Source organism: Topomyia yanbarensis, chromosome 3 (assembly GCF_030247195.1).
Source record: "Topomyia yanbarensis strain Yona2022 chromosome 3, ASM3024719v1, whole genome shotgun sequence".
NCBI classification, from domain to species: Eukaryota; Metazoa; Arthropoda; class Insecta; order Diptera; family Culicidae; genus Topomyia; species Topomyia yanbarensis.
This window is the reverse complement of record NC_080672.1, coordinates 56,029,383-56,051,036: the sequence shown is the minus strand read 5'-3', so window position 1 is coordinate 56,051,036 and position 21,654 is coordinate 56,029,383. Positions and strand designations below refer to the sequence as shown.

Sequence of the window (21,654 nt, the reverse complement as noted above, 5' to 3'; positions counted from 1 at the left end):
AAAAAGGAATCGTTAAGGTACGAGAAAAATTAATTACGATCAATTGAAAAAACACGTGAAGGAAATCGGTTGAGTGGTTTTTCGGCAATCGTGATCACGGAACAATCATTTTTGAAATTTTTGAAAAAAAAAAAATTTTCGAGATAATCGAGTTTAAAATTTAAAGTTGCCTTTGCGCTTAGTAGACCAAGCGAACGTGGAAACGCTGTAACTTTCGATCTATTTCTCGGATCTCTATAAAAATTTGGGATAATATTCTCAAGGAGTTGTACTTTCAGATGAAGCAATAAAATAGTTTCGACTTTTAGAATAATAAAAACGTATGTAACCCCTTAACTGGTGGTTCGTAGCAGATAGATGAAATAAATAAGATTGTCGTGACATCTGGGTCAACTCTTATTACCCCTTCGAAAAGCTACGTAGCATGACATGACCCCTACTCCCGTAGTCACACATCATCACAAAATACAAAACTCCCCATTCCCCACGTCATTTATGGATGGACCAATTTTGAATATATGACTTATTTTAATAATGTGTTCATTGCATTTTAATAATTTATTTCATTCGGCATTCTTTTTATTCATTCGGGTTCATTTTATCTATTTTATTCGTTTCATTCCTTGGATTCACTCCGAACAGTTTATTTTTTTCGTACATTTTCTTCACACTCATTTAAATCATTTTATTCACTGCTTCAATTCTATGCATTCTATTCGGTTTTTTCAACTCATACATATTATTTAACAATCTGACTATTTTTGAAGATTTATTCATCGCCTAATTTTTATTTTTATCAATTCATTTTGTTCTGCTCATTTTCTTCTTTTTATTCATTTAATCAATTCTATTCGTTTTGTTTATTTGATTTTATCTATTGTTTTATTTATTCATTTTATTCAAGTCTTTTTTTGTATTTTATTAATTTTATTCATTTCATTCATTCCAATCATTTGATTCGTTTTATCCATTTGATTCATTTGATTTTATTCCCTTGATTCACTTGATTCAATTGATTCGCTTGATTCACTTGATTCATTGGATTCATTGGATTCATTGGTTTCATCGGGTTTATTGGATTCATTGGATTAATTCGATTCATTGGATTCATTTGATTCATTTGATTCATTTGATTCATTGGATTCATTGGATTCATTGGATTGATTGGATTGATTGGATTCATTGAATTCATTGAATTCATTGGATTCATTGGATTCATTGGATTCATTGGATTCATTGGATTTATTGAATTCATTGTATTCGTTGGATTCATTATATTCATTGGATTCATTGGATTAATTTAATTTACTGGATTCATTTAATTCATTGGGTTTATTGGATTCATTGGATTCGTTCGATTCATTCAATTAATTATGTCACTCGATTCATTCGGTTCATTCGATTCATTCAATTCATTCGATTCATTTGATTCATTTTGTTCACTTTTTTAATTTTATTCATTTTATGGTCAATCATTCCTTTTATTTATATATTTACATTATTCAATTCAATTTATTTTGTCAATTTTATAATTATTTTTAAATATCGCCTAATTTTTCATTTAATGATCTAATCTAATTATATTTATGTATTTTATTCATTTGATTTTTTTTCATGATCATTCTTTTCATTTTTTGTATTTGAAACCCTTATTTTCATTTTTCGCTTCATTTTTTTATTTTGTTCATTTTATTGATTTTTATATAATTTATTCAGTTTATTAAAGTTTTTCTCGTGCAGGACTGGAAACTGTTGTGTGCCTATTCCGCATGAGTTCTGCAAATTAATAATGATCAACCAGTGATATGGGTAAGAAATATCTCATCTCACTGCTAGGTAGATTAAGTTGGTTGTTAGTGCTGGATTTGCTGGGATTTTGAACACCGAAATTTCCGCGAAACACTAAATATTGATATTCGATTATCATAATATAGCGCATTCTGCAAATATTAACAAAAGTTACATGCTGGATTATATCAGGAGTGCCATGTTCCTGCACCGTCTGAACTTACCTTTCATGCCTCATTCGTCGCTCGCTAATCGCACGAGAAGCATGTGTCTCGTTCGACTAACGAGCATGGGGCATGAAAATGTATATGCGGAACATATGTAACTTCCCAATACTCGATTAGCTTTTGGGTGCTCCATATTGATGGATCGATCTGTGCCTGGAGCAGACTGGGTGATTTCGGTTTTGACGTAGGACTACGTCTTTGTTTTCGATATGGGGGTGCACTTTGCAAATTCTACCAAAATGGTATGTAACGAAAAGTGGTCCAATTTTAAACGCATGTAATCCAGTCATCTCACGATAAATATTCAAATTTTTTGCACATATCGCCCCGAATTACTTCTAAGAATAGATTCCAATAGATAAACCCGAAGATTTTTTATATCATGACACTAAAAATTTAAATAATGTACAACCTAGTCAAAATATCTCGCATTTCCACAGAAGATAGCGCTTGCCAAGTCCGGCACGACAGATTTGTGTACCTAGCGCGCTACGCTTCTATGAATGACGTCATCATCGACTATTTAAAGAACGGATTTGGCCGGACAAGTTCAGTTGCCTGTTGAACGGCAGGCGGAGCAGATTACTGCGCTGTTTTTTCACAGCCAGTGTAGCTGAATTAGAAGTCCGTTACGTTACTGGCTGTGGAGGGACGCTACCCGGTTCCGTCCAATATGCGACTAAGCTTGTACGTTCAAACACTATGCTTTCTTTTGTGTTGTGCTCGTTTCCAGCATACTTTTGTGTTACAATATCGAACACAATTATTCGTACACAAAGTCGCTTGTACATTCGAGCTCCATTTGTAAACACGGTTAACATAGTGTCGTGGTACTAGTTGTCTCTTTCGCTCTACCCATCATCGTCAGCGTTGACTCATTTTGTTTTATGTGCTTGGGTTTAATGAATGAGGCGAATGTGTAAGGTGGTATATCTAATTTGTTAGCAGAGTTACACAGATTTTTTTTCACAATTTTTTATCACAGATTCTTTTTCACAGATGGTAGATTTTTGGCATTTTGATGAAAATTTCACAGATTTATTGTGATTTTTTGGAAATTTATCACATTTTTTTCCTGTTTTAGTTATCACAGATAGTAAAAAGATATTTTTGGCCGAAACTTATTTTGATTCTGCTAATAGGTGCATACTACAAAGCCGATTTATGAATGAAAATACTGCCACTCAAAAACCGGTGCAAAAACGCATCTAAGTCTATATATAAAATTGTTTTCGATTCTTGTATACCTATAGATTCGATATATGATTAAGACCACTACCTTCGCTACATTTGTATGCGTACTTTAGAAAAGTTACAATAGAGGGATTCCATGAGAAACCGGCCGACCGCAAAATATGTCCATCGTCGATTCGAACGAAACTTTGCAGGTGTGTTCGCTGTATGAATCTCCATGATATTCTATGGCAATTGGAATATTTTGATACAAGAGTAATTTTTCAAAAGGGCGTAAACGTTTCTACGTGTATGAATTTTAAAATTTTTTTGGTCGATTACTGTATTTTATACAGCAAAACTATCTGAGAACAAGGTACAGGGAATGAATACTTCTGTCCGAACAAAAATATACACTGAAAAAATGTTGTGTCATTTTTCAAAAAAAAAACAAAAATTCATGATAAAAATTTAAATTGCGATAAAACCCATTTTTTTAAATTTTTTATATTTTGTTACCAAAAACCTAAAGAGAAAAGAAACATTTTGATTGTGATTGCATGATGGAGAAAAAATCGCTAAAAAGTTTTTCTAACAATAACTTCGCACCTGTTTTTAAATTTCATGCTAATTGACATACAAAATTGTAATTTTATTACAGAATATAATTCTAAGCACCATTTAAAATCAAAATGCATTTAACAAAAATCTTCCAAAATGCGATAGTTTTCGAGATATTTGAAATTTTGCTACTTCAAGAACAATTAATTCGTGTAATTATGCTCTTTTTAAAAGTTATTCGCGTTACCCCATCAAAAAATGTCAAAAATTTAATGTTTATCGTTTTAAAAACGTAAAAGCAACCTTTTTAGTGTATTTGGATCATGGAGAAGCTTTCAATAAAAAAGTTTTCCTAACCACAACTTTTGACATTTTTTATAATTCTTACTATTTGCAGTCAAAAATACAATTTTCTTTTTGAATATGATTCTAAACACCATTCTAAATCGAAATGCTCTTAACAAAAATTTTCTAAAACGTAGTAGTTCTCGAGATATTTTAACTTTTGTTTTAACAACACAATTATTTTGTTTTATTACGACCTTTTCATAAGTTAGTCGCGTTTCTCCATCAACAATAATAGGTTTTTCAAAAGGCCCGTAAACTTTCGTGCAACTTTCTCTTTGACATCAAGGCGATATTGTAAACCATTTGAAAGTTACATGAAAGCAACCAAAATATATTTCAACCATAGGGTCTGTTGATTAAACTATATAACTGAAACATATGTTGGTTGTTTTCATGTAACTTTCAAATGGTTTACAATATCGCCTTGATGTCAAAGAGAAAGTTGCACGAAAGTTTACGGGCCTTTTGAAAATCCTATTATTGTTGATGGAGAAACGCGACTAACTTATGAAAAGGTCGTAATAAAACAAAATAATTGTGTTGTTAAAACAAAAGTTAAAATATCTCGAGAACTACGACATTTTAGAAAATTTTTGTTGAGAGCATTTCGATTTAAAATGACGTTTAGAATCATATTCAAAAAGAAAATTGTATTTTTGACTGCAAATAGTAAGAATTATAAAAAAATGTCAAAAGTTGTTGTTAGGAAAACTTTTTTATTGAAAGCTTCTCCAGGATCCAAATACACTAAAAGTTGCTTTTACGTCTTTAAAACGATAAACATTAAATTTTTGACATTTTTGATGGGGTAACGCGAATAACTTTTAAAAAGAGCATAATTACACGAATTAATTGTTTTTGAAGTAGCAAAATTTCAAATATCTCGAAAACTATCGCATTTTGGAATATTTTTGTTAAATGCATTTTGATTTTAAATGGTGCTTAGAATTATATTCTGTAATAGAATTACAATTTTGTATGCCTATTAGTATGAAATTTAAAAACATGTGCGAAGTTATTGTTAGGAAAACTTTTTTAACGATTTTTTCTCCATCTTGTAATCGCATTCAAAATGTTTCTTTTCTCTTTAGGTTTTTGGTAACAAAATATAAAAAATTAAAAAAAATGGGTTTTTTCGCAATTTAAATTTTTATCATAAATTTTTTTTTTTTGAAAAATGACACAACATTTTTTCAGTGTATATTTTCTTTAGACAGAAGTATTCATTCTCTGTAACTCGTTCTCAGATAGTTTTGCTGTGTAAAATACAGTAATCGAACAAAAAAAAATTGAAATTCATACACGTAGAAGCGTTTACGCCCTTTTGAAAAGTTGCTCTTGAGTCAAAATAATCTTATTACCTGTGTTAAATATTTAGTCTTGCATGACGGTGAAACGTGTAAAGTTTCATTGGAATCTAAGATGGTCGGTCACGATTTTAAAGATTTTCGGACGGATCTTCGTGGAATTCCTCAATAATGGCAAAATATAACTGGAAAGCATGAAATTTGATTATATTCTCTAAAATTTGATTTTTCTTCACCGGTTCGGGTTTTTTACAACACACAATCGAATAGTTTTTACAATTTAAAAAAAAACTGATCTTGTGCTATAAATTTTCACTTCCAGATATTAGTTCGGTCACGGTTTTCTGTCTTCCTTCTTCAGATCTTCTCAAATATGTTTAATCGTATTCGATCACCTACTACAAACGAAATGACCTGATAACCAAGAAGGTTAGGTTCAATATGTAACATTCGATGCTGATTGGTTGTGCTTAAACTATACGTAAAAAATATATTTGATTTATTATTACTCTAAATGTACTAAGAAAATAAATATTTTACATTTAGTAGTATAGTCCTACGTCTACAGTTCGTGCAACCTCATAGGGCTGCTTCTTGTTCCACTTCATTTCTGAAACATTTTCTGAAAATCAGTTTTTGCGTTGCCTATAGAAGTCATACTTCGAAATATAATATAAAATTTGTACTGAAACACTTTTCCAACTGATTAATGCTGTTACTAACCTTCAAAATCTTACACTTTCAAAGTATTTAAATCGATTGCGCCTTTTCTACTTGCGTACTATCGAGGTATATCTGTATATATCTCGAATCTGTTTGAAATCACACCGTGCAGTCGTGAGAGATTAGCAGGTAAACACGACCAGTCCCTGTTACTTTCGTAGTGAATAGAGCTAGCAACCTGCTGGCTTGATTTAATGCCACCAGATTGAAATTCTAATTTCCCCATCCTTATCCATATGTATGTGCGTATGTGCAACCTGCAACGACACAGTATACTTCACCGTACCGCTTATTACTTATGCGTACTTTGTGCATAACGATATGCAGAAATGTGTCAAGGATTTGCCTTGAATCGGATCAGTACACCACGAGGTCGTCCCGGGATTGGCTTTGACGGAATTTGATGCATGGGGTATTAAAATGCGGCTAACGAGTAGTGGATTAGAATCTGTCGCATGTGATTTCTAAAGCGTACCTAGCTGTACCTGTATATGTCTATCGCATCGCGCGCGCTTCTCGGCCAGTCAGCATGAGCTGCATGGGGAAGCGTTGTGAGATTTATCCTTCATTCTATGAATGAATGGCGAGGCTGACGGCATTCTTCGCTCTATAGATTATGAGCATTTTTTTTTACTTTGATTGTTGATGGCGGATGATTACGACGGAAGGAAGAAAAGTTTATCCTTTGGAGGTCATATTCAATTGGTGGTTACTTAGCAGATTGCGTCGCAATGCCGCATTTATATTTCGGAACACGATGATGACATACTTGAATTCATCTTCAACGAGTTCGTTCGTTGACTTAAACAACTTGTTTTTGGGAACCAAAAAGCAAAACCACACAAACATTGTAACCGATGAGAAATGTAGTAAACTTTTTCGCAGAAACTTAGATTGCTTCTCGAGTTGTTTTTTGTTGTCACCTACATAACCGAATCGCCGGTAGTACACTACCTCGACCCACAAGAATTTCTGGTGATTGGCAATTTTCGAAATGTCAAACGAACGATCCATATTTCAAACAACCGACCTCAGTGGAACGTGCTTTGGAACAAGACAACACCCGAATGACGGCTATGTGTTAAAACAGCAACCGTTCCACTCACAGACGACGGCACTGTTTTCCGCGCTACACTACACGTCACAAAGAGGTTCAACATTCGATGTAGCCAAATGGATCGCGCACAAGCGTCCCAACCAAACACACGAACGAACGAATGAACGTGATGATTTATTATAGCGCTTTAAATAATTAAATTTTGTTTCCATCATTGCCGTACCGAACGGATTGCGTCGAGCGCGAATGTGACAGACTGTGATTTAGTGTACCCCTGAGGAGGGAATTCGAACATCCTGCGGAGAAGCTCCGAAGTTCGAAAATTGATCCACATAGCTAATAGCAAAAAAATCCAATTAACCGAATGTGTTATTTATAATTTGTCTACATTATGAAAGTTGCTAAAAAAGATCGCTAATACATTCGGAAAATTTGTGAGCTGATAACGATTGGCATTTGAGTCCAGAAAAAATTCAAAATTATCATGTATGTCATGGTAGTATGAAATTTTATGATCGTTTTTTCTTTTTTCTACTATAAATCATCCTGATGCGGAGATTAAATGTTACTATTTCATTGTGCTGAAAATTGCAAGCTAATGAAACGTCGCAACAGGGAGTATCAGCGATTTATACAGAGCAATCTCCGATGCACGTCAGTAGGAAATGAAATTTCTGTTAACTACACAATTGTAGCAAATTTCATTGCCCAGCTGCAACATTTTCGATTGCTTTTAATTTGTCTTGCTGCTGTACCAACCACCTGAAAGCCCAGCCAGCTTTGCGGAACAACAAAATTGCATATTCAACTCACCTAGTTACGAATCTAATTTGTGCAGATTATTAAATGTATGTGTGTCGTTTTCGCTGTTGGTTTTGCAACAAACTAACATTCGGCGAGTCGGATGGAATTGATAATTAATTGTGTCTTTGGACCGTTCGGGAGGTGGTAGCCTAGCCATAATTTCTTTCAATGACTATTGGCAATCCGTAATGGTGTACCTCGTTTTCGGTTTCATTACCGAGAAGCAATTTTATCTGTAGCTAAGTGGTCGGCAAAGGGAAAAAACGCCTTCGCCTAATCAATTTTAAAAACCCGCTCGTACATGATTGCAACCTTCGCACGCACAAACAACGGTCATGAAATATGGAGCAAAAATGAATTTTTTATGGCATGCTGCTGAAAACCATCACTTATCACGGTATCCCTAACCCCAAGGGGCGGGAAGGCTACAGCCATTTGCGGTGTGAACTTGGCAGAAAAAAAATATCCTGATTCCGACAGTCCGGCAGATACACGAGAACTTATGCCACGTTTCGCTGGAGGTTAACACCAGCACAAGCTGTATATGTACTTTAACGTTTTTTGGGATCGCGGCACTCGGTTCGCTCCTGCACCTGCAAGCAAGAAAGATAACACCCGCACACGATACAACAGACTGGGAGATTTTGCTTTTTAATTTATGATGTCATCGTCACCGAAATTCGCTGGCTGTAAATATGGTGGCTTCTTGTTTGCGGGTTTTAACAGCTGATACTCACGGTCGGTCGGTGGGACGCCCGTTTGTTATGGGACGCCATTAAATCCATAGCCGAGCTCCGACGGCGTCTAATGTGTTTTTTGCTGCGGAGGTAATCAGTAAAATCCCCGTACGGATTCGGATCATTCGGGTAACCTTGAACTGTATCGTATTAAAATAGGGTTACCAAATAAGTTGAGTAAAAATCCACGACAGTCGATCGTGGACCTCTACTCAGTCATAAAACATTGATGAGTGTCTGGCAAACAGAGCTCTGTTTGTCGTGAGAGAAATCGATCGCAGTTTGGTTTGCTACACCACAATCAGCGTAGCTTTCAAGCTGTTCAAGCTGAGAAATCAGCAATCCTCAATTGAGCAGATGAGATGAAAGATTTTGAATTCGTCTGCGAAATACCAGCGAAGAGTCTTCGGCGCAAATATACGCCATTGAAGAAAAGCAGAAAGATCAATGGTCCCAAATTGCTTCCCTGGGCTATTCATGGCAAAAGTCATAGAAATAGATAAGCAAAGCTGAACCGGTGCAGCGAATCTGCGCGTCAGACCCCGCATAATTGTAACAGTGCCAGATTTTCTTCTATCAACATGTTAAATATTGAAAGAATGACAATGAGGAGGGGGAGGGTCGTCATGGGTTTTATCCATTTTTGGGTACAATATGTAGCACTAAAATATGCTCAAAATCGAAAAATATCTACTCCATTACTCATTTCTTTGGGAATCCATCGTCTGGGTAGAGTTTGTTAACGTACGTACACATGAGTGTACTGTAGTCCGCTTGGAAGAATATCTGTGCGCTGCCATAGGTCTAGCTGGTAAATTCGCCGCACCGATTCACCTTTTTTTCTCTTTATTTGAATTTCGCCATGAATAACTCAGGGAAGCCACTTAAGACCGTTAATGTTTTTGCTTTACTTCAACGACGTGTAATTGTGCTGAAGACTGCTAGCCAGTCCTTCACAGACGATTTCAAAATATTTCCTCTCATCTCAGCAATTGAGAATTACTGATTTCTACAACAATAGCTTGAGTTTGGGTTTGAATTAGGAATTCTCACGAAGACGTTGTTTCTCTTTGAAATTTCCCTGTAGGAAAACGAAATTAAAAAGAGAAATAACAACCCATTGTTGAGAGATTAAAAAGAGACATTGGATAGTACAACTGCGATAATCGAATGTTTTAGGTATTTTTTCTCGGAATCTGTTTAAAAATGAGATTACGTGGCAGATATGGTTGCGGACGAAACTGTAACTGCGACCTGGACAAGAGTTAAAAACAAGTTTTGCTTGGCATCCTAGGACACCAGGACAGTTAGTTAAAAACCGGGCCATGTACTGGGAAAACTGGTCGTATGGTCACTAGACTGCCCAGAAAAATAATGAATTTTTGAAAACTCAATCGGCCCACCCCTGAGTCGATTCCTAGTCCCACCAGGAGTACTTGCTCCAAATTTGAAGCAAATCGGACAAGTCTAGCTACCGGACCAACGTGCTTGAAGTTTGTATGGGATTTTTCGACAATTTACATGGAGAAAACCCTCTTGCTCACATTTTCACCGCTAGGTGGCACTGTATACATCAGATTATCACCAAAAGTGAAACTTAAGAAGATAATTTGATTGTCTACAACTTTGTTGAAGACTGCAAAGCGATGCGACTCCAATAGGAAAAGTTATTAAACTTTTAACGAAGTGATGTCTGAGTCAGTTTTGCATGGGGCCTAGCAGTGCATGATAGTGTATCAGTACAAGGTTCAAACAAACTAAACATTTTTGTGGATTAATGGTTAGAGTTAGCTGAATAGTATGTTCGGAAGAATTGCAGTACATAATACGAGTTATGTTTTGGTTAGAAAATATTAGTTCAATCTGTGACCGCATAGATGGCGCCAACACTAACTTTTCAACGGAGAGAGATAGAATATCGAGATGTTTGGAAGAATTACTGCAATTTTCTTGTTCTACAACTTTGTAGAAGACACCTAATTTCTATCTCTCTTCGTTGAAAAGTTAGTGTTGGCGCCATCTATGCGGCCAGATGTGGAACTGCAATTTTCTAACCAAAACATAACTCGTATTATGTACTACAATTCTTCCGAACATACTATTCAGCTAAATCTAACCATTATTCCATAAAAATGTTTAGTTTGTTAGAACCTAGTACTGATACACTATCATGCACTGCTAGGCCCCATGCAAAACTGACTCAGACATCACATCGTTAAAAGTTTAATAACTTTACCTATTGGAGTCGCATCGCTTTGCAGTCTTCAACAAAGTTGTAGATAATAAAATTATCTTCTTAAGTTTCACTTTTGGTGATAATCTGATGTATACAGTGCCACCTAGCGGCGAAAATGTGAGCAAGAGGGTTTTCTCCATGTAAATTGTCGAAAAATCCCATACAAACTTCAAGCACGTTGGTCCGGTAGCTAGACTTGTTCGATTTGGCTCAAATTTGGAGCAGACACTCCTGGTGGGACTAGGAATCGACTCAGGGGTGGGCCGATGGGGGTCATTTTTTTTCTGTCACTCTAATGGTCACTCTAATTAAAACAACCATCCATAGATACTTTTGTAAAACTATAAACATGGTGATACAAGATAACATTTCAATCGGTCGATGTGAGTTATGATCGAGGTTGGTTTTCCTTGCTTTCAAATGTCGATAACTGTTATCGGTCCTCCGGTCACGCGGGGTAATTTTCTACTAGAGAAACCTGTTAAAGAAATTTAACATCGGGATTAAATCTACTTCCTTGTGGTTCTGGTGCATTATGTTGGATGACAGAAGTTCTTGCCCTAGACTGATTGGATTGACGGTGTTAGTAACATCTTCAAGCAATATTACATGCAGTTGTTAACAATGATCACCAATCAATACTAGTAAATCTCCATTTAAAGTGTCAGCTAAGAAAATAGCCATGCTTTTTCTATAAAACGGAATTGTAGCTTTTCATATTGACCACTAAAAGAAAGTTGCTTGAAGATGTTGCTTGCAATACGCCTCGATAGTGATTCGTCGAAGAGGCCAGTAGGACTTATTGGGCCTTTTTTATGTTGCATGCTTTTTTCTACTTTCACCTGTTCCAACCAAAGCTCAGTCATTAGTTACTGTTCCAACTGTATGTGAACTATTCGGAATACTTATGTTCTCTTTTCCATGTGCTGTTTGTTTTTTTTCCTATCTTACTTTTTATTTCAGTTTTTTTTTTCTGGACTTCGGTATATAATTGTCACAATATCTAATGTCTCTCTCTAATATATTGTAGTATACGTGTCATCCCTAGTAACAGGCTTTATCGTATTTTTAAAGCCACTTATAAGGTTTAGATTGCACTTTTAGCGTGCTATAAAGCTTTAATTGTTACTTGGGATGAGCCCATTTAACCTCTACTCAATGAACATATAATTACAGTGTTTTTTCGTCGTTTGTTGTTTTCCTTTTCGGCGACACTCAAAATGCAAATGAGATACAATATTTGCACACGATATTCAAAGAACGCGCACAATAACATACAAACGCTCGAGCATTTCACGATAATACAAACCTGGTCGAGAACGCGAACGGTCATGTATACCTACGCCCAATCATATAAACATGCTGGCGATTAAGTCATCTTATTAGCACTCTATAAACGCGGTCTCATGTGCCAATATACAAAGGCCCGCTCTTGCGCGATCATGAAACTCACTTGCCCGGGAGCTTATATAGACCCCAGTGAGTTAAAAGTGCTGACTTTCTTCTTCATTTGAATCGTACACTCAAAACAAAACATCAGATTGACGACTCGCGCTAACATTAAAATGCCCCCTCGCGTATATACAAGCGGCTTCACGGTAATATAAAGGGTGTCCCACATCGAATTGCATCGCGGAAAAAACCGCTGTAGAAAATTGTCCTTTTCGGACTTTCAGTAAATCCAATATAACCCCTTAGTAATCTTGTGCTGGGCGGTGAAGAACAGTATCCTCGGAAGCTGCTGGAAGTCAGCCATGACGTAAGTCTCATCATCCATGATGAGACAATGAGACTTCGTCAGCATCTGAGTGTACAGTTTCTGGACCCGTGACTTTTCTACTGCATATTCATCACGGTTTGGAGCCTTCTGCAATTTGTACGTAAGCAGTTCTTCCCGGTCCTTGGCTGTCTGAACGCAGAGCTTGGACATATTCAACTTTTTGGCCACATCCTTGACCGAAGCATTGAGATTCCGCTTAAACGCTTGCACTACACACTTGTGATCCTGATCACTAATAGAACATCCATTCTGACCGCATTTCTCCTTCCGTTCAATGCTCAGAGTCTGGTAGTAACGTTTAATCACATGATTCACCGTTGACTGCACGATTCTCCGACTTGTTTTCCGATGTCCCGAGGAGGATTTTCGAGTGACGCCATTTTTTACAATTTTCGAAAAACTGACACCGAAAATACCTAACGAGTTATGCTCTACAGCGTTTTTTTCCGTGATGCAATTTGATGTGGGGTACTCCTTAAATGAATTCATACCCGCGAAGTTTGAAACGCACTGGCATACGTAACAAACACGTTAACATAGAAACGCTCGTCCCTTTCGCGACAGTACAAATCTGGTCACGCATGCAATCATGTAATCGCAATCATCTATGCACACCTACGCCCGCGATTTTGCATACATGGAAACCCCTCGGTGATCAATTCAATGTGCTAGCGTATACCAATACATAAACGCCGTCTCATGTGTGATTATACAAACGTTCGTTCCCACGTGAACATGAATCGGTCACGCCCGGAAGTCTCTATTCAGGCTGCCAATGCCGGATACTATGGGATATGGAGAACTCACTCCTTTCTATATCTAAACCGTATACTCAAATTCGCGGTTCGCGCGAACATTCAACGCGAATATGTAAGCGGTTACACGGGTATACCTACGAAGTTATACACGCGAAGTTACACGCGACACACATGCTCACGCTATCAAACCAGTTAACATATAAACGCGCCAGTCCTGCGCGATCGTACAGCCCTGTTCACAAACTCGAACATGCCTTCAGTTCTAATATCTGAGCTATACATCAAATTCGCGGTCCAGGAGAGTATTCAAGAATTCTCGTGAATATTCAAATGGTTATCTACATGCTAGCGCACACGATAATCGGGGTTTCAAGTGTGAGCCTGCAAACGCCCGTGTTCGCTCGATCATGAATCGGTCACGGCCGGAAGTGCCTAGTCTCGGTCCTAACAGCGTTAGGTACATGCTTTCAGTTGGCCCAATCTATTAAAAAATATAATTGATGACGCTTGTATATACTACACAAAACGTTCCATGACGATACGACTAGGAGTTCTAGTAAGCCACGGTCCACGCAATCATTCAAGAACACACGCGAATATGCTTATGACAACACAGTTATAAATTCGAGTTCATAGACGCGAAGTAACATACACGCTAGCACACGCGACTAACAAGCACCCACGATATTGAACACGTTAACATACTAACGCTCGAGCCTTCGCGATTATGCCCAAAGATATCCAAAGGACATGCAATCGCGATCATCCAACTCACAACTACGTCAAAGATTTCGCAAACACAATAACGCTCTGACGATTTAGTGAACGACGTAAAGTAAAGTTTCAACCGTACACTCAAAATCGCAATCAAAATCACGGCATGGTACAATTGGCTTTAAGTAGTAATTTCGCATGAATTCATTAAATTTATCACACATATTAATGGATCGTTTACATTTTCTTTTCTTATGGATCGTTTTGTAAATATCCATGAACCATAATTTAACGATCGATATATGAATCATTTCTAATGTTCATTTTTACATCTTCTATGGACCAAGAAAAATTATTTAGCAAACATTTTCATCAAATTTATGGAACTTTTTCTAACATTTTATTGCTCCAGTTTGTAATACCGTGGAACATTTTTGTCGATATTATGGAACATATCGACGTGTTTTAATGTACATTGTTAATATTCTATGGATCGATGTCAGTTAATTTATGGCGCAAAATGTATCATTTTATGGAACATTTCCAATATTTTTATAGGGCATTGGTTGATTTTAATTGCTCTTTTATTACTATTTTAGTGCTCTTTTGCGACCATTTTATGGTTAAATTTTACATAATCTATGGATCAAATCACCCTTTTTATGGATCATTCACACTCTTTTATGGATTTTCATTTTTGTTTTATGAGACATGGACAACTTTTTTATGGATCGTTTTTCAATTTTTTATGGATGATTTTTGTTGTTTTAGCGGCGCGAACTTAGGGCTGCCTTTTTTTCCCCCAAATGGCAATCAACACACTCAAATCGTCTCTGCGTCGCACTCATGTTTCATCATTTCTTATACAATAAATATTAACGCGTCGGATTATCTGGAAGTGTGTAGGACGTCGCTTGTCATTATATTGCGCATCAAGCGAAGCGAACACAATGTGGATAAGGACTAGTTTAGATTTTCTCTACACGACACATTCCCTATTTGAAGATCGGCTCACACTCGGCTAGCTTCAAAGTACAGTCTGAAAAAACGACTCGGGATAGTGGTGAGATATTACGGTCGGTATTAAATTGAAACTTCTTTTCTATCACGGACGTCAACAGCAAGGTAGCGACTGCACAAAACAGGTCTTGCTTCCCGTCATGTACGGGAAGCAAGACCTACGGTTTGGATCCACATATCCGAACCGAGGGTCAAGGGTAAACGCCTGGGCCTGGCTCAGGTCCGAACCTGGTAAAGGAATGGGTTAGATCCGGGTACTGGTCCGGATCCTGGGACTGGTCCGGATCCGGGAGGTCCGGATTTGGGAACTGTTCCGGATCCGGGTACTGGTCCAGATCCGGGCACTGGTCCGGATCTGGTATAGTGCTCAAACGTGTACGCGGAGAAGACTTACTGGAGGACATAACGCCTGACTACTTCCGAAGGTACGCGAAGTTGGAAACAAAATCGAAGCTTGATGAAAATCAAAAATGCATTTATTGACGCCGGTTCGTCGTCGAGTTATCGAGAAAAACATCGACGGGTACTCTTTGGGGCACTGTCCGACATTAGGGCACTGCAAAAACGCTTAGTTATGAATTTTCAAAGTTCCCCCTTTCAAATGTTAGCCTGATTAAAATGCCGAATTTCACATTATCTGGATAATTTCAGACCCCCGCCCAACCGAGAAAACGAGAAGCCCATCACACCCCTATACTCATGGTCCTGATTTACCCCCACTATATGGTGTTATGGTAGTGTTTGTAATGGGATCAACCCATGAAAACACCATCACCATGGTCCGGTTTATTGATTTTATTGATACCATTTTATGGTGATTTAATGGATGTGAAATTTTAAACGGACTATATTCATGGTCTTTTTAAGGGGTTGTATGGTGTTTAACCCCATAAGAATTTGCTCGGGCACTTTGGTTGAAACTGTTGACATTGTTATTATGGGAAAATATGAAAGAGAAAAATATTAAATGCTACAACTTTTTCAGTAGCACTCGGAAAATTACAATTCATACCTTTTTTTAGAAAATAAGCTTAGTATTTCAATGGAGGTATTTCCGTTTTCCGGAAAAAACGGTAAAGTGTGCCACTGGGACATTTTGATCCCAAGATCTCAGAACTCCAATGGAACGTTTGCGATTTTTGTCCGCATTCGTGAAGTTGGGGTTATAGGGCCTTTTGTTATTCATATTAAATTTGATCATTTCCTCGAACATACATCTCTGTTATTCTTCAATCAGTTTTTATAAAATGTACCTTGTTGAACGTGTAAAATTCTCTGAAGCAAAATAAAAACAGATTAGTTACCGGTGAAATTCAGTCATCAGTTTTTTTGACATTTACTATAGAAAGCACAATTTTTCCCATGAATGCCCTAATACCCCAACTTCTCGTATTTTTGCAGAAATGAAACTGCGTATTTGACACTTTCACACAATGTCCAAAAAATCTAATGCTGCTGAATTTTACCGGTACATTCCGTATTTCTATTTTGTTCCTGAGAATTTTTTATGTCCAACAAGGTACATTTTATGAAAATTGATTGAAGAAAAATTGAGATATATGCACGACAAACTGGCAAAATTGATATGAATGCCAAAATGCTCAAGAACCCCAACTTCGCGTATTCGGACAATGGTCGCAAAGATTGCTGCGATTTTTTCACATTAGACGAGCTGCAAAATATGTATGATTTGCAGCATAGAGCGGTATGGTAATTAAAACAGGGGTTTACTTGACATTTGCCTAAGTATAAGGGCTCCGTGAACTGAAAAAAAATTTTTTTTTGCTATGCCCCATCCGACATATTTGAAACCGGAACAGCACTAACGAAAGTCTGCCCGGACTCCTCAATGATAATGCGAACGAATCGCCGTTTTCGATGGTGGTGTTCTCATTTAGTTTATTATCTTGCAACAACAATGCCCAGGGGTTAAACTAATCAAATTCTACTTGTTAAAAGAAATTCCGTTTGTCGAATTTATTTAACAAGTTCCTTGAGGGTAACATTGTTCCTAATGAACGGTGACAAGTGAAGGTTATCGCGATCCAAATAGCAGCAAAACCAGTCTCCGATCACAACTTGTATTGGCCGATTAGAATGTTCTTCTTCCTCCGGAAATTTTTCGAGAAAATAATCCTGTTCTGCCTCGACAAATGGGTTAAAATAATTGGATTATTGTCAGTTACCCGCCTTGCGGTGCTTTTAACAGAGATTCCAATAGCCTATACTAGCGAAAAATAGATGGCATCTATGTTCTTGGATAATGTAGGGATTGAGGCTGAAGTTCATTAATCGGTCGCATAAAGAATTAGGACCCATCATTAGGATTTGAGTTCCTAGTTCTTCAAATCAATTCCTCGCACTCTGCAACTAGGGAGACAAACGCCACCCACGGCTTCCAAGATCTCGCTTTCGAAATGCATTTTCATAAAATGCCAAAAAGTTGCCAGTGAAGCCATTTAATTATTAATTTTGGATTTATTTCGCTCGTTGGTGTACCTACTTCTCTTTTTTGTCTGCTACTCTTGCCGCCCTCGCTTGCATAATTACATAATTGATGAAGCAGCGATCCTGTGCTTGGCTTCTGTATGTTTCATTTCATATTCTCTCTCGAAATAAAAAGTTTCTCGTACCGACAGCAGAACGTTTCATTGCTAGTTTTCCCTCCTACTTGCACTCACCTAGAATTATTGCCAGTTTGCATAACCTTTACAAGCTTGGCATGCCATCATCCGGAGCACTGATTTACGTTTCAATTTGGAGCACTACACGTTCAAACTAAAGCTTCGTTTTTTCTGATCTCATAAATATCTGATGTCGAAACAAGCTGTCTTTAAGCATTATCAACTAATATTGGTATCGCTTGTGTTGATGTACATTTTCACCCACTACACTGACTCCCATTTGTGCTTTTTATCTCTCTCTCTCTCTCTCTCTCTCTCTCTCTCTCTCTCTCTCTCGAACCGAACAAGACCGAATTTTTCATCCTTGGACTGCCCTTTGCTGTAAGCACTATTGCTGCTGTGATGCAGGCAACCATAAAACATAATTACGATCTGCGGGGGTTTGCCTGTACCCTACCAACTCTTCTCGTGTTCAAAACCCCCCTCCCAGAAAGAATGCAGAGGACGCCTTTTTGTGTCTGGTTTTTGGCTTCATTCCAAATGGACTTTTTCTTCATTTTCATGGATCGCTGTGAAAGTGCAGTGTGGATTTACATGATAGTCGAGGTGTTGACCCTGATAATCATCATGAATAAATGTCATCGGAGCGGTCGAGCACTTTCCACACTCGCCAGAACGACCTTGGGTTATATCCCACTGAATTACGAAACTGTTAGACCTTTCTGCTGAAAACAAACTCTAACCATCATGTGTACCACCGTCGGTCGGTCACATACAAACCTGTCGGATCAAATTTTTCACTAATCAATCATCCCGCTTTTGTACCTGACAGGCGCCGGGCGCAACAGCTGAAGGTGGCCAAACAGCGCGAGAAGGAATGGCTCAAGGCCCAGCGGAGCAAGGATCGGATGGTGGCGAACCAGTCGCACTACAAGCGCCACATCACGTTCGAGGATAGTGTGGTCCTGCTGGAGGCTGCAGCCAGGAACGATATTGTTGAGGTGAGTTTTTATTTGGCGATAAAACCATTTTGTGGTATTTGAGCATGCAGAACGATGTTTTTTATGGGTTCTATTTAGTTTTAGAGACGTACCGTAATTTTAAGTTCATCGTGATGAGAGACCAACCAGTCGTGCACCAATATTTACTGATAGTTTCTCCATAATATTTAGTAACATATAATTAAGTTGAAGCAATTGTTGGATAACAACAAAGCCTCAGTCGCATTTTTGTGTGACTTAAAAGTAATATAGCAGTAGGCGATACTACGCACACAAACTTATCTTGTAGTAAGCAGCTGATGGTATTTCCGATCACTTATCTTGTATGTTTTGAAAAATAAAAATAGATACAGTTTCGCAACTAATCATTATACCACAAAACCATATTTGTTCGCTAGCGCTAGCATGTCTACACAATTGTTAATCGATTTGAGGTAGAACATCAAAGTTACAAGCGATTTTTTGCGTGAACATCCAATGTCTGGATATTAAAATTTAAAAATAAACAAAAAATAAGAAGTATTAAGGACATCCATTTTAGCTACCCTTTTGTGGCATTGGATAGGATTTTCTAAACGTTTTTTTTTCGATTATAGAGAGGTTTTAACCTTAGTGTCATTTGTCTTTTTTCGGTTTAAAAAAAATCTAACACTATATGCGGGGTTGGGACTTAGACCCAGGTGTGCTGCTTACAAGGCAATCGATTTACCAACTATACTATGCCTACCCCTCTTTAATATATCATTTTTATACCAATTCTGCAGCTCTTGTCGATACTACCTTTCCTAAGGGTGTACAAAGTTTTTATTGATTGTGGATTTATTCTGCTATCTGTATCAGCCAGGCCCGCGCGCAGAAAAATTCCTATTTGATTTTTTCGTTCCTTATATAAGGAAGGTATAGACGAATTTCGCGCTAAATCGTATTCAGAGTTGGCAGCACGCTCTCAGATTTTAATGAAACTTTCTGTATGAAGACTTTTTCACAAAAAAACCACTTTTCATACTATGATTTTCCAAAAATGATCTAGACTGTCTTTTGAAACGGGTCAAACTTTTTCACCAATTTTTTTCAAATGGCTATAGTCAAAAAAGGGCAAACCCTATAAAAAATGTAGGAGTGATTTTGACAAAATTAGTAATTTGAAAAATACTGTTCCTTCTCCAAACTGTTTTTTTTTTCAGTGTATTTTTATTCATGGTCCATATCCCAGAGACTAGAACCTAGAATCTCGAGGAGAGAACCCAGACTCCAGAATCCATAGCCCAGAGTCCCGAGGAGAGAGACCAGAATCCAGAGTCGTGAGTCCTTAACCGAAAATGCTGAGGCGAGTCTAGAGTCCAGAATCCAGAGTTCAGTTTCGAGAATGCAGAGTCCAGAGTCCATAGCGCAGCGATGAGAATACAGAATTCCGAAGACAGAGCTCAGAGTCCAGAATCCAGAGTTTCGAGTTCAGAGTCCAGAGCGCAAAGTCCAAAACCTAGAGTCCAGAGACCAGAAACAAGAGTCTAGAGTTCTTATGCCAAAATACGGAGCCCAGAGTCCTTAGCACATAATCCAGAGCGCCTAACCCAAAATAGTGAGACCAGAGTTTAGAGTCCAGATTACAGAGCTCAGAGTCCAGAATCCAGAGTCCAGATTCGATAATCCAGAGTTTAAATTCCATAGCCAAGCGACCAGAACACAGAGTCCCGAGGAGAGATCCCAGAGTCCGGAGTCCAGAATCCAGAGTCCCAAGTGCAGAGTACATAGTCCAGAGTCCACAGTTCAGAGTCCAAAGTCCAGAATCAAGACCCAGAGACCATGGCTCAGAAACCACAGTCTACAGTCCAGAGTCCATAGCACAGAATCTCGATGCGAGAGCTCAGAATTCAGAGATAAGAATGCAGAGTCCAGTGTGCAGAGAACAGAGTCGAGAATTCTGGGTCCAGAGTCCTCAACCCAAATTACTGTTGCCAGAGTCCAGAGCGCTGAGACCAGAGTCCAGAGCCCTTAACCCAAAATACTGAGACAAGAATTCAGATTTCAGAGCACAAAGCCCAGAACCCAGAGAGCTCAACCCAAAATACGCCCCCCAGTGTCCCGAGCTCAGACCCCAGAGTGCGGAGTAGAGTGACAGGAAAAAATGACCCCTATCGGCCCACCCCTGATTAGATTCCTAGTATCACCAGGAGTACTTGCACCAAATTTGAACGTGCCTGAGATTTGCATGGGATTTTTCGACAATTTACATGGAGAAAACCCACTAACTCGCATTTTTGCCGCTAGGTGGCATTGTATATATCGTATTATCACTGTAAGCAAAAATAAGAAAGATAATTTAATTGTCTACAACTTTGCCGAAGACTGCTAGTGAATTCGGCTTTGTTAAAAGAAGTTATTAAACTTTTAGTGAAGTGATGTTTGAGTCAGTTTTGCATGGGGCCTAGCAGTGCATGGTTGTGTACCAGTACTCGATCCGCGCGAACTAAACATTTTTGTGAAATAATCATAAGATTTAGCTCTATCGTATGCTCAGAAGAATTGTAATAAATAATACGGGCCATGTTTTGGTTAGATCATTTTAGTTCCACATTTTACCACATAGAGGGCGCTAACGATAACTTTTCAACGGAAAGTGATAGAAATTAGGTGTCTTCTACAAAGTTGTAGAACAGACATTTTGCAATAATTCTTCCGAACATCGTGATATTCTATCTCTCTTTTATGAACAGTTAGTGATGGCGCCCTCTATGCGGTGACATTTGAAACTAAAATTTTCCAACCAAAACATAACTCGTATTATGTCTTACAATT

The 21,654-nt window shown here is 37.8% G+C and overlaps 1 protein-coding gene across 9 annotated transcripts in view; it reads left to right on the top strand.

Annotated features, from left to right (window-relative positions):
* LOC131690643 (protein phosphatase 1 regulatory subunit 16A) overlaps positions 1–21,654 on the top strand; it is a 449,834-nt gene that overhangs the window by 312,091 nt on the left and 116,089 nt on the right. For all 9 annotated transcript variants that reach the window (XM_058976564.1, XM_058976565.1, XM_058976568.1 and 6 more), the window contains one exon: positions 18,690–18,858. In XM_058976564.1, the coding sequence (XP_058832547.1) occupies positions 18,690–18,858 (169 nt within the window). The remainder of the gene's footprint in view (positions 1–18,689; positions 18,859–21,654) is intronic.